Source organism: Patella vulgata, chromosome 4 (assembly GCF_932274485.2).
Source record: "Patella vulgata chromosome 4, xgPatVulg1.2, whole genome shotgun sequence".
NCBI lineage: Eukaryota > Metazoa > Mollusca > Gastropoda > Patellidae > Patella > Patella vulgata.
In genome coordinates, this window is record NC_065882.2 from 73,162,654 (window position 1) to 73,176,521 (window position 13,868).

Here is a 13,868-nt window from a genome sequence, read left to right on the forward strand (position 1 = left end):
TCAAAATTTATTTTTAAATCCAGAGACATTGAAAACCTTATAAAAAATAGTAAAAGTCATAGGCCTATCTTACGAGATAGTGACTTGATATGTACCGGGAAAATGCCATTGTATTACCAAATTTAGCCGCCATTTTGAAAAAATGGCCGTTACGATGTGAAAAATAAATTTTTTAAAATTGGTTTGGTCAAATTTGTTATTTTCGGAACATTTTGCCTCTATCACAACTTTGTATTGTAAGGCTTGAATAAGAATCTATTATTGCTCCACCACTGAAACGAACTAGTTGAAGATATCACTTTCAGAAATTTCCTTGAGACCGCCATATTGAATTATGTTAATTATGTCATTTCGCCTTAATATAAGTTTGATTGAACGAAACTGCATTGGTTTCTGTTGCAATTTGTTTGAGATCACTCCACTTTTGAGACTAACTTGCCCCGCCTATATGTACGCTCTAGAATCCAGAGACGCCATCGCTATCAAAAAAATTATATAAGCTCTAGATTCCAGAGCGTAAATGTATAGACGGTAAACTTTGTACAATTTGGCAATATGGCATTAACTTTGTGGTCCAAATACAAATATACCTATTCACGATGATTTCATGGTCTTCGATGGTGCTAAATTTAAGTCAATTTTTTACCTTACCCCAGAATTTGGGCCACCCATGACGCCACATTAAAAGACATAAACACAAATTACAAAAAAAGAAGTTCAACTGTAAAATAAAAAAGTGGCGTTTCATCTTGTATCCCAGTCCCGACAGTAGACGATGAGTCGCGACCCGTGAGAAAGAACTCCTTTCGGCCCAATACTTTTTCATATGTTTACACGAGTCTCGCATCTTAACTAGACAACACCAGATATCTTTGGTACAGAAATGAAGAAATTATAGAATATCTATTCATGGACACGAACTCTACCAAACTGAATGGTATAAATATAACAGGACTTCCCCATCAAAATATACAAATTAATAAGGGCGCCATTAGGACACAACAACAATAGAAATTTTAAAAGGTATGTTATTGTGCGTTCAATTTTATTGTCAACTTTTTGGGTATTTCCAACGTCAATTTTGCTTTTATTTTGGAAGAAACACAAACAATTGATGCCTAGAAAACCGCTGTAGCAGGTATAAAGTAGTATGGTGTCTGAGACTACGATTTTACCCAAAGTTTATTGGGCCCGGAAACGACCCCTCCATTCTCAGAAAATAGAAGCTACTCCGATTCCAATTCAAGTAACCAGTTGACGTGAAAGTAACTTGTTCAGAAATGAAATGAAACGAAATGGAGTTTACCAAACTACTGTTCCGAACCAAACTTTGCCTGTCAAGGGTTCTTTTACGTGCACACCAACATCCACACTCGACCTTAGGTCCACCCAAGGCGTCCCATATATATTATAAGTCACGTACGCACACAGCTTGGATCGAAAACTCGACCGCAAACCATAGGTAACCGGCCAGCTAGAGTTCGAGGCGCGTCACCCTTGACAACAGGCCACCCCACCCCATTAAAAAATTCCCGGATTTTACCTCTGAGTCGTGCTTTATCTGATGCACAACATTCATTTACATATTAAAGTTAGGATGACTGACAAGTATTATTTGGTCATATCTGTATATATACTGTGTACTTATTTTACCGTGCGACTTATTTTACCGTGCTACTTTTCGGCACCGAATGGGCTAATGAAGACGAGCGTACGCCATAGAGTGCGCTACGGAATTCTCGTACATCGAATTCCAACTGTCAAGGATTCTTTTACGTGCATGCCAACGTGTACACGGGATCCCGGTTTTCGTCCCATCCGAACGACCAGGCACTGCCCTTGCCAGGCAATCCGTTCTGTAGCCATGGACAATGAGAAAGCAATCTGGAAAACCCCGGGGAACAGCGAGATCGAATCCCGAACACCCTGGTTAGTGAGCCAGTGCCTTACTTACTGAGCCTGTTAAATATTTGTCTAATAATAATAGCTGAGCCTGTCGTATGTTTCATCTATGATCTCTATAATAAAAATCCTTTTCGTTCCCAGATCAGATGGTTTGCCGGGTCCTGTTTTCCCCCAGCTTCTAAATGGTTAACGCGTGCGCGTTGGATCAGAAAGTCTGTCGTTGAGTCAAGTGGCGTGGTTTCAAACTCGTGGCTTTTCTTCGGGTCTTCCAGTTTCCTATACTTCTGCTATAAACCTTTACGCACAAGCGAATTATTGAAATAAAACTGAACACGTATTAGTCCCGAAATGACTAAATTTGTGTCCAGTAGACGTTAAATCTCTCTCTTGAGGTGCATGCTTGAACTGAGAGTGGCGTAAGGAATCCATCATTTCCACAGTTTCTGGTTTGATATTATGCGATCTGACCATCTTATACGCGGAACCCTGATGAATACCCGTAGCTTGTGTTTAATAAAGTTATTCGAGCTGCACAACCGAAGGTCCGTAGTGGGCTAAAAGTTGTAGATTCTCAATCGGTGGTGACGTTTGTCGAATCCATTACAAATCATTACTGTGACATTTGAAGAAACGTTTTTGGTTTATTGTATTGTTTTAGGAGAAACCATGGCAACAACAGATGATAATCATCACCATCCATCTTTAAAAAGACAGCTAGGATTGGTACAAGCAACCTGTTATATAACTGGTGGTATCATCGGAGTAGGGATATTTATAGGACCAGCAACTGTTTTAAAGGGAGCTGGGTCATCAGTAGGCGTGTCCCTATCAATATGGGTTGTATCTGGTTTTCTTATGTATTGCGGTGCCATGTGCTATGCCGAATACGGTATGTATTTCTTTTACATTTATACACAATTAACTTTTTAGCTGATAAAATCGTCATTTTGATTTATTCACACACCATAATCCGATTAAAGTTTTTCCGGTTGCTCTTTCTCGATGACAAAATCAGGACTTTTTAGCAAATTGACAGGTAGACCACTTCGTCCACCAGTCCACCCAAATCATCCAACACTGGTTAGCCGAAATTGTTGGATTATTCAGTATTCCACTAAGAAAACAATTTAACAAAATGTACGTCATAACCACCCCAGAAAATATAACCGACTTCAGCGAAATCATGAATGAAATCGTCACAAATGGAGAGAACCCGAGCGATTCTTAGAAACGAAATCGAAAACATTTCATAGAGAGTTGGCTCTCTATTCTGTTTACGATCTCTATGATTATAGGATCGGAAGGGTGCGACATGCCCCTATAGGTCCACTGTTCATCCAAGAACCACTACTCTAAATCCCTTTTAAAAAAGCGTTAGACATAATCAACGTTAATACATTTGGTTTAATTCCAGGATCCAGGGTACCTAAATCTGGAGGAACTTACACTTACATAAGGGAAGCCTTTGGTGAATTAGCAGGATTTGTGTTTTTGTGGACTCAGTTGGTTTTAGTACGTCCCCTAGCCGTATTGTTGAGCTGCTTGGCTTCTGCTGAGTATATCATCAGACCTGTTTTTCTCACGTGTCCTGATATGGCACCAACAGATGCCAAGATACTTCTAGGAATATCTATTTTAGGTGAATAGTTTACTAACTTAGCTCGAGGTCTCGTTTCTGAGATTCATTTTCACACACCAACAGAATAGTCCCCATAACGATATCGAAACGAATAAAATAATTATTAATCTATCATGTCCATAACAATGATTTTGAAAGAGGAGGCTTGGGTTTCAAATAAAGATTGTAACGCCGAGTGGGTGTATGCGATGACGCTTTTCGAGGACTGATGTATCAGCCCCAAATCCTCCCCGACTGTTCCTAGGTCTTAAAAGCTTCTTTAGTTCCGAAATTAACTGGTTTGTGTCGAGTTGACGTCCCCCCCCCCCACTCTCTCTCTCTCTCTCTAAAGCTTCTTAAATCAAAACACAATCCATAAGATTTAGTGACGATTTATCAAAACTTAAAAAAACAAATCATTTACCAGAAAAGCTTTTTTGTATTTTGGGCTTCCCATTGTTTCGAGGGGTGGTCTGTCATTGACTGAAGTGGCTTTCATCACTTCGTGGGTTTTCAAGGATATATTGAAATAAAACTAGGCCGCGTGTTAGTCCCGAAACAACCTTTAGTATCAATCGTTGTTACAGTTGCGGTATCGCCCCTTGTTCCGGTTAGTGGACGGTAAACCCCATTTTATATCTATATCACCCTTTGTTTCAGTTATAACTGTAGCTGTTAATTGTTACAGCGTCAACTACGGTGCTTATTATCAGACATTAGCAACTTTCTGTAAAGTAGCAGCATTAGTCGTCATTATCATTGGCGGGTTCGTACATTTAGCTAAAGGTTAGAATTATACCTTCTACATAAAACAATCAGCATGCGAGAGAGTTACTAGCCCGGTCTTCTGAAATCCAATCCATTCCATTGGACTATTTTGTAGTGACTGCATGATTTCGTCTACAAGGCAAGTTTTGTTTCATTATAGCCATTCGGTGTATGCAATGCGCATGCACTTTCCTGTTTTACAAACGAAAGGATAATGCAGATGAAATGTCACAACCTTTAACACTGGTCATTAGAAGTTGCTTCTGTGCCATGTCATAAGGGACTTGATGATAGCCATGGAACTAATCTTAATCAATGGAAGTCGGGGTGTATTTGGAGTTAACATTACAAATGAAAGTATATTTTTATTCGAGATAATTTTATTTTGATAATTGCAGGTAATACAGACCATTTCGATGAACCGTTTAAAACCAACTCTGAGATATCTCCTACGAGCGTCAGTTTAACTATATATGTTTGTTTCTATGCTTACATGGGATGGTAAATATATAATATAAAATGTTTCTTTGCTTCTATTCCTACACCGTCCTCATTACCCCCCCCCACACACACACACACACACATCCCCCCCCCCCTCCGCGCACCTCGTCAATTTGATCTTCAACCACTGGCTGTGTGTATACCGCTAGACCTAAATACTCTGAAATAAATACAACCCTTTCGTGTTTCTATAGCAGAACTTATATTTAATTCTATAAAAAGTTGTTAACTCAGAATGTCTGAATGGGATTAAGTGTACGGGCTTAGTCTGTATAAAAAAATCCCTTTATCCTACTCTATTTTATTTGAAAACTGTTGTCTTTGATTTTAGGGATAATGTAACAGTGGCAACAGAAGAGGTCACTAACCCTAAAAGGTAGGCAGCCAATGGTATTTTGTGGTTTTCTTTTTGTGTATTCCACTCTTACTGATACAATGGTTCAAACCAAAGATCAAAAGCAACATTGACATTTGAGTCGAAGCACAATCTTATATACTCTTCAAAAAAAGTAGGGGATATTGAAATGCAAATACCTATGCAGGTGGTGATATGATAAATAGTCATGGACACTTGACATGCTTACAGGAATTCGAGTTACACCCCAAACGATTAGAAATCAGCTACATGCAGACCATTTGCATGCGCGACGACCGCGTGTTGTGCCTCCATTAACTCGCCAGAACATGGCAAACAGGCGTCAATGGTGTAGGCAGCGTAGAAATTGGGTTAATCGTCGATGGGCGCGTGTAATGTTCTCAGATGAGTTCAGATTTCCTCTGGATTTCACCGATAGGCGTGCTCGCGTTTGGAGGCCTATAAATGAGCGTCATGCTAACGTTAACATCTGACAGCCATGACTGGCAGAACGGACTTGCATATTGTTCAAGGAAGGGTCACTAGTGTGTACTACCGTGACCACATCCTGGCACCGATAGTTCTGCCCTTTGCTCAATGTGCAGGTCGACGTTTCATCTTTCAAGATGATAATGCCTGTGCCCACCGCGCTCGTGTCGTCACCATATTGTCCTTATGACTTGGCCAGCCATGAGTCCCGACCTTTCCCCTATAGAGCATGTCTAGGACATGATCGGGAGACGTGTTCGTCGACATCAACGTCTACCGACAACACTGCAAGAATTGGCCGTGGCACTACAAGAGGAGTTAGTCAGATTGCCCCAAATCATGATTGGACGGTTGTTTAGGAGCATGCCACGACGAATTACTGAATGTCTGAGGATTGGTGGAGCAATTGCTTATTATTAAGACAAAAATCAAAAACGTCCATTTTCACTTTTGACAGTGTATCTCTTTGCGAATGAAATGGGGCCGTCAGATAAGCCGTCCATATGAACTCTTTATGTTCATGTGTAGGCAATTGGCCTGTTATTAACATACACTGGTAACCTCTAAAAAACAGCAGTGCATTTCCGCAGTTTGTATTGTTTCTGAATATCCCCTACATATTTTGAAAAGTATAATATATCAATCCTCTCTAGATCGGCGTGGGTGGTAACGCAGATATGTCAGCTCCCTCTTGCGATCACCCAAGCGAGCCTGTTTAGGTTATTATTAGGTTCACCATTTGTTCCCGGGAACAACGACTGTGAACTTGCTTTTCTGACAAGTGTCCCGGTAGTTACTTTAGTAACGTAAATTGTATCGGAGAGCAGAGCCGATACAATTTACGTTACTAAAGTAACTAGTGTCCCGGAAAACATTTGTCTGCGATATTATCCTCGGTGAAGCGGATGTTAAACCCCACGAATTAATGAACGATACGCACAAAGAGTATTGCCGAGTAAAGTCTTTTAGGTTTAAAAAAAAATATTAACCACAAAATCAATACAGCACACAATCTAAAGAATACAATTACCGACGCTTTGAATTCTTGGAATCTTATAATAAGCAGTGACGCCCGGTGAAACGACACTCAGTATTAAATGTTAATTGTATTACAGTATCCTAGGTGAAACGACACTCAGTATTAAATGTTAATTGTATTACAGTATCCTAGGTGAAACGACACTCAGTATTAAATGTTAATTGTATTACAGAATCCTAGGTGAAACGACACTGAGTATTAAATGTTAATTGTATTACAGAATCCTAGGTGAAACGACACTCAGTATTAAATGTTAATTGTATTACAGAATCCTAGGTGAAACGACACTGAGTATTAAATGTTAATTGTATTACAGAATCCTAGGTGAAACGACACTCAGTATTAAATGTTAATTGTATTAGAGAATCCTAGGTGAAACGTAGCTCACTGATAAATAAGCAGTGACGCCCGGTGAACGACACTCAGTATTAAATGTTAATTGTATTACAGAATCCTAGGTGAAACGTAGCTCACTGATAAATAGTAATTGTATTCCATAACATTGTACCCCGTGAATATCCAGACTGGGGCGTGGTGACCCATGATTTTGCATGAGGAATAAGATCCCGTCTGGACCCCCAAAAAACAATATTTATGTGTGTGGGGGGGGGGGGAGGAGGTGGGGTGGCAGTACTGGGTAATATTGGGCTGCTTGGAACATGCTAGAGTCGATTTGTAGCATATCTGACCCACGGTATATGTTTGATACTGGTTTAGCATTATGATTATGATTATAATGTTGAAAACCGCATTGAAACCGCATGCTTCTTTGCCATTTGCGAGGGGGCGCAAAAACTCTAAACTATGACGCAAAGCTCATCATTGCGTCTCTCTCACTTAGCCTGTATCTAGTTCAGTTACTAAATGCCATTGAAACCTGTTAAGTAAGATCTAGTAAGTGTATGCATATATAGTATGTAAATATATATATCAAGATAAGATCTAGAGGAAATCATTTGTTAAATTGCCCTTTGTTACTTAAACGACAGACTGACTTTTGCACTTTTTATTTTTTTTAGAAATATTCCTTTGGCTATTTTATTTGGATTAGCAATATCTACAGTTATTTATTTATCAGCTAATGTGGCTTATCATGCCGCCTTAACTAATAGTGAAATCATGTCTGGTGTAGCTGTGGCAGTGGTAAGTATGTTCCTTCTTCAATAAGCTGCGGTGGCGGTATGGGTAAGACGTTGACTCGATAACCTGGAGGTCCTATGTTCACGTTGGCTCGATAACCACGAGGTCTCATGTTCGTTCCCGATGTTAGCCGAGAAAGTTCATCGAAATTTTCCGATGTGGTCCCAACTTGTTAGTGGTGTACAACAAAGGACATGGCAAAGGACAACGTATAGCCGTTCGGCCCGCATATATGCACGTCTTTATTGGCCCAGTAGCAGCAGAGCAGTAGGATGTAAAACCCATGTGCATTTTTTAATATTAAAACTAGATTGTTTTCCTAATTAAAACTAGATAGTTTTCCTAATTAAAACTAGATAGTTGTCCTAAAAAAAACTAGATAGTTTTCCTTAAAAAAACTAGATAGTTTTCCTTAAAAAAACTAGATAGTTTCCTATTTAAAACTAGATTGTTTTCCTACTTAAAACTATATAGTTTCCAATTTAAAACTAGATTGTATTCCTAATTAAAACTAGATTGTTTTCCTAATTAAAACTAGATAGTTTTCCTAATTAAAACTAGATTGTTTTCCTAATTAAAACTAGATAGTTTTCCTAATTAAACCTAATTATTTTTCTAATTAAAACTAGAAAGTTTCCTATTTAAAACTAGATAATTTACCTTAGTCCTAAAATTTAGAGAGAAAAAGATGGGTTTAGCATCCACACAACACAAACTAGATCCTGTCGAGACTAACATATAGAACAGTTGTAATCCAATAATTCTCTACGAGGTTAGACAAGTGATTCATCTCTTTGTCATATACACTTGTGAAATCAAAAATATGCCATTGACTCCTCCCTCTGAACAGGATCGTCTTTTGATCATCTTGCACAGGTGGAAGCGGATCTTAAGCTTGATTAACTAACTGCACATTACAATAATTCTTCACTATAATGTATTGCAGTAAATGTTTGCATGTTATTCCCATTCAGATGTTTGGAGAAAGGGTGTTAGGTCCAGTACGATGGATTATCCTGCCGTGTGTTGGAATTTCTGCTGCTGGGATATCTAATGCAATAATTTTCACATCTTCAAGGTAAGCCAACCAAAATAGTGTTGGGAAGAGACTATTAGTACCAGGTAAATGCAGTATTTTATCGTGTATGGGTAGGTATATAAGCTGCATGAAAGGTGAGTACTGTCAACGGATCTTATTCATGAAACCTTAAGTAGTATAAACAACAGAATTACAGTCACGTGCAGCAGTAGATGCTTAACATCATCTGGCCCGCAGCTTCACCGGGATAATGACTCCTAACATCATTAGATATTGATGTATCTTGGTCATTATCATCTTTTTCACCATTGAATAATCCGGGCTCCAATAGCAGCTTCAGTAGCAACAGTGTCTTTGTCACTATCGATCATCTTTTTCGACAGCGTCTAGTCGAGAATCAGGAGCTGCAGTAGCAGTTTCGGTATATTTGACAATACGAACCTCAGTAGCATCATCTTTTCACCAGTCTTCAATGATACATGCACTGATTGTGGTATATAATAAAACTTGTAAAATCTACTTCAGAATTAATTTTGTTGGAGGAAGGGATGGTCTGTTCCCCGAGCTGTTCAGTATGGTTAATATAAACAAAAGAACTCCAATGCCGTCCATTATCACTCTGGTAAAATTTGACCTTGATGTATATAGTATAACATATTGAAATTGTGTAAATTACATTGGAAAATGTCAATTTCCATAATATTTTTCTACCGACCATACTTTGATGTGCCGATAATATTTAGCTATATACTCTATTTATCTATGGTTTATATTAAACAGGGATTGGATGGCCGAATGGTTTCGATTCCCCGGTTGTACGTGACAAGGAGAAGTGTCGCCTGTCCAACCTCGTGGGTTTTCTCCGGGTCCTCCGGTTTTCTCCCACTGCTAAAGACCTCACTCGCAAGCGAATTATTGAACTAAAATTAAACCATATTATGTTAGTGTCGAGTGGACGTTAAACCCCCCCTCTCTCTTTCTCATTCTCGTGTATTTCTAATACAAGGAGAAGAAATTGTTTACAGGATGCGCTCTCTGTCTCGCCAATCGTAGGTCACAAAACTTTCTGCTATTTATAATTAAGTTATCTACTTTTGTTTTCTAGGGTATTTTAGCAATGATATACATGTGCATTGCGGACTTTGTCACAGTTCTAGGAGCTTATTCATTTCTGAGAGCCGGTGGCGAAGCTGTTGCTATATTTGGGTTCCGGAGAATCAGACGTAAGCATCCAGCAACAGAGAAAACTTTTGTGGTAATTGTTTTTACTTCTTACTTTTATGGAAATGGTGGGACCGCGACAACAATGACACATCTGCTGCGTTGATAGCTTCTCCCGAAATAATCCACAGTGACAGAGATTTGTAGAATCTATGACAAGGGTCAACAGAAAAACAACCGCGTATGCTGTCAATTAGTATGCTTAGTGACTTCCACCTTATCCATAGAAGCATCCCCGTTGTTGTGGCACTGGATATTTGTTCACTAATCCTTTGAATTTGGGCACCACCTTAGACTTTTTTTCCGAGTTCAAAGGCAAACCAGTTCATAAATCAATGGTGACTCAGTGACTCGTTGACCAGGAGGTCGTAGATTCGATCCCGGAGTTGGAAGAAAAAGTTCCCTGCCCGGGTTTTCCAGCGTGTTTTCCCTGATCAGTTGTGCAGTAGAGAAGTCCTGGCGAGGAACAGTGAGTGTCTAGTCGTTCGGGTGTTACGAAAAACTGAATTCCCGGTTATACGTTGGCGTAGGGTGAAAGAACATTTGATAGTTGGAATTCAAATTAAGAATAGACGGTAGCGCCACTGTTCTGGCAAAATTGTAATCATAGCAGACTATATGGCGTAAGCCCGTCTTCATTAGCCAGGTTGGTGCAGAAAAGTAGGACGTTAAAGCCAGTTTTATTTTATTAATAACTCTGAACCAATGTCTCAAATTGCTTATACTTTCTACAACTGATATCCGACATCATTTTCTTTTTAAAGACACCAACCATTATACCTATCATTTATTCAGTAGCTTCAATAGCACTGGCTTGTGTTGCCGTCGGATCTAATCCTAGAAGCTTTCTACCTGGATTGATCATAGCTCTAATGGGTATTCCTCTCTACTACCTGGCTCGAACTCAGTGGTGGCGGAATGGACTTCCAGCCAGATTGCATAGTAAGTGTAAATCTAAACTGACCAAATAAATATTCAATTACGACAGAAATGAATAAATATATAAAAACTAAATATATACTCTTCAAAAAAGTAGGGGATATTCAGAAACAATACAAAACTGCGGAAATGCACTGCTGTTTTTATTCGAGGTAACCAGTGTATGTTAATAACAGGCCAACTGCCTACACATGAACATAAACAGTTCATATGGGCGGCTTATCTGACGGCTCCATGGATGTTTTTGATTTTTGTCTTAATAATGAGTAATTGCTCTACCAATCCCCAGACATTCAGCAATTCGCCGTGGCATGCTCCTAATCAACCGTCCAATCACGATTTGGGGCAATCTGACCCACTCCTCTTGCAGTGCCACGGCCAACGAACACGTCTCCCGATCAAATTAAACGTAACACACTGAAGCAAAGATACGCTAAACAGTAAATCCTACGCAAAAACCGATAGGAAAGCAAACATGGATAGATAAACCAGCACGCGGCAGTTTTCATCAACCCTTCCTTGAAATGTCAAATTTGACAATGGACCCCTCCCACGTGTAGGGCGTTATTGCTTGTCGCGTGTGCAGCTCAGTGGTTCTATTCGGGCGATAAGTTCTTCATCTGTGAACATACTCTCAAAGCATGTCAAATGTCCATGGCTATTTATCATATCCCAACCTGCATAGGTATTTGCATTTCAATATCCCCTACTTTTTTTGAAGAGTATATATTAATATTTAAATATAAATAAATAAAATAGAATAATAATAAAAAAAACATTCATAATTAAAACTATTTTAGAAATAAATTCACAATCATATTTTCGAAATAAATTCATAGAAAAATAAATTTTAGAAAAACATTTTCATGATATTTTCGAAATAAATTCATAATTAATATTTAAAGAATAATTCTTTTTTAGAATAAATTCATAATATTTTTAGAATAAATTCATAATATTTTAGAATAAATTCATAATTAATCATATTTTAGAAATAAATTCATAATTAAAACGGTTTTAGAAAAATTAATAATACTTTAAAAAATTCCATAATATTTTAGAAATGAATCCATAATTAATGATACTTTAGAAATAAATTCATAATTAATGACACTTAAATTTTTGAAAGTTGTTATAACATTTTAAACAAAAATTCAAAATATTTTTGGAATTTTGGGAAAAAAGAAATCCAAAAGTTATTTAAACATACGCAGGTTAACAATTTGATTTCCTTCTTTATAGATAAATTAACCAAGCTATGCAATGCTGTTCTGTTATGTGATATCGCTACAAAAGCAATCAACGAAGAGTGAAGATTCTATTTAGGACTAATTTATCTGAATTTTTGTACATATAAGCATTTTAAGCTAAAAATTAAAAACATCAAGTAACCTTTTGTATTATTGGTATGAGAATGTCTTCCTTGTTGAAATTTCTATTTGACGGGGAACCCAATTGCAGGACTATCTTACCAATTTCTGGATTCGTTATTCTTCAAAAATTCTGGAATTTAAAAGTACGGATAAAAGGTTGTAACCTATGCAGCACAATACGAGAAAGAAAAGAGGAGAGTAGAGGAGAGGTATTTTGTTTCAGTCACATACTTCTATGCAGGCCATGTGGCAAGATCACTTCGTCACTCAATAAAGGTGAAGACAGCCGTCTTACCTACTATTTTGTGCTTTCACGACCATGTGTATAATGAGAGAGAGAGAGAGAGAGAGAGAGAGAGAGGGGGGGGGTTAACGTTCAACTCGACACAAACTAGGTCATTTCGGGACTAACATATGGTTCAATTTTATTTCTACAATTCGATAGCGCGTAGGGGTCTTTAGCAGCCGGAGGAAACCAGAGGACCGGGAGAAAATCCACGAGGTTGGACAGGCGACCCTACTCTTTGTCACGTACAACGTGGGAATCGAAAGCACGCCAATTGACTCAATGACAGACCTTATTGATACAACACGTACGCACTAACCAATCAGCCATCCGCCCCGCCCCGCGCATTGGAGTTTTAATGTCTGGCCTCATATTTATTTAGTTCATTTTGAGATTAAAACAGCAAGATCTATGCGGTTTTATGTGTGCAACCAAATATTTGTTTAGGCAGTGAAATTTTGGTCAGCACTCAGTGGCGTCGTGCCCATTGGGGCCCGGGGGGACCTGCCCCCCCCCCCCCCCCCAAATTCTCAGTGAAATAAAAATATTTTTATTGATATTATTAAGACAGAAGACCTGTCCGTCTGTTTTAGTCATCACATGGTCTCCAGGAATTGTATAATTTGTCATTATCCGTGTTTAGTTTATTGCACTTTAGTTTAGATATCATTTGTTAAGGCCTCGCCATAGAGCTATATTTCTATATAACTCGCTTCGTACACTCTATCATTTAGCCTCGATCTAAAATTTCCGGGAGTATGACGTCAACGTAACGGTTAATCTCCGCTCACGTCGCCATTTAAAAATTTAATCAGTCAATGAAATCCTGTTTAAATCCAAGCCGAATCAAAGCCATCCGGGGGTTTACGTACAGAGTTGATTTTGTGCTTGTTGTGTAAATCCCTATTTATGATTGTATGTTGTATTTGATAAAATATCCATATACGGGTGTCAAAAATAAAGACTGAAAGTATTTTTTATTAAAATACAAATACATCTAAATACGTATTTGACCATGCATGAAGTTTTTCAAAATGTACATTCAATAATTAAATCGAAGTTGAGATGAATAAAATATAATTCAGTTTTCGAGTGATAAATTACAATTATCACTAAAAAAACGACCATTTTTCAATAACTTTATTGTCTCTAATCCATCGAAATGGCGTTTCCCGGCTTCTAATTTTAAAAATTT

At 38.2% G+C, this 13,868-nt stretch overlaps 1 protein-coding gene across 2 annotated transcripts; it reads left to right on the plus strand.

Moving 5' to 3' along the window:
- Positions 1-2,567: 2,567 nt before the first annotated feature.
- On the plus strand, positions 2,568-12,558 carry LOC126819782 (b(0,+)-type amino acid transporter 1). Of its 2 annotated transcripts, XM_056100540.1 has the most exons (11): positions 2,568-2,794; positions 3,320-3,544; positions 4,184-4,309; positions 4,690-4,792; positions 5,124-5,168; positions 7,695-7,818; positions 8,790-8,893; positions 9,380-9,476; positions 9,960-10,109; positions 10,840-11,017; positions 12,257-12,558. In XM_056100540.1, exons 1-11 carry the CDS (start codon positions 2,572-2,574, stop codon positions 12,325-12,327), a joined length of 1,446 nt encoding a protein of 481 aa, XP_055956515.1. In that variant the 5' UTR covers positions 2,568-2,571; the 3' UTR covers positions 12,328-12,558. The 2 variants fall into 2 exon arrangements, with proteins under 2 accessions (XP_055956515.1, XP_055956516.1); XM_056100541.1 differs by lacking the exons at positions 9,380-9,476; positions 9,960-10,109; positions 10,840-11,017; positions 12,257-12,558 and having other exon boundaries at positions 8,790-9,369.
- Positions 12,559-13,868: the final 1,310 nt, after the last annotated feature.

What these genes read in the sequence shown, in the direction of transcription:
- LOC126819782 (XM_056100540.1), top strand. Translation starts at nt 2,572, where the DNA reads ATGGCAACAACAGATGATAATCATCACCATCCATCTTTAAAAAGACAG. An exon ending in TTCTATGCTTACATGGGATG is followed by an intron (nt 4,793 to 5,123) that starts GTAAATATATAA and finishes CTTTGATTTTAG; the next exon opens with GGATAATGTAACAGTGGCAA. An exon ending in CAACAGAGAAAACTTTTGTG is followed by an intron (nt 10,110 to 10,839) that starts GTAATTGTTTTT and finishes TTCTTTTTAAAG; the next exon opens with ACACCAACCATTATACCTAT.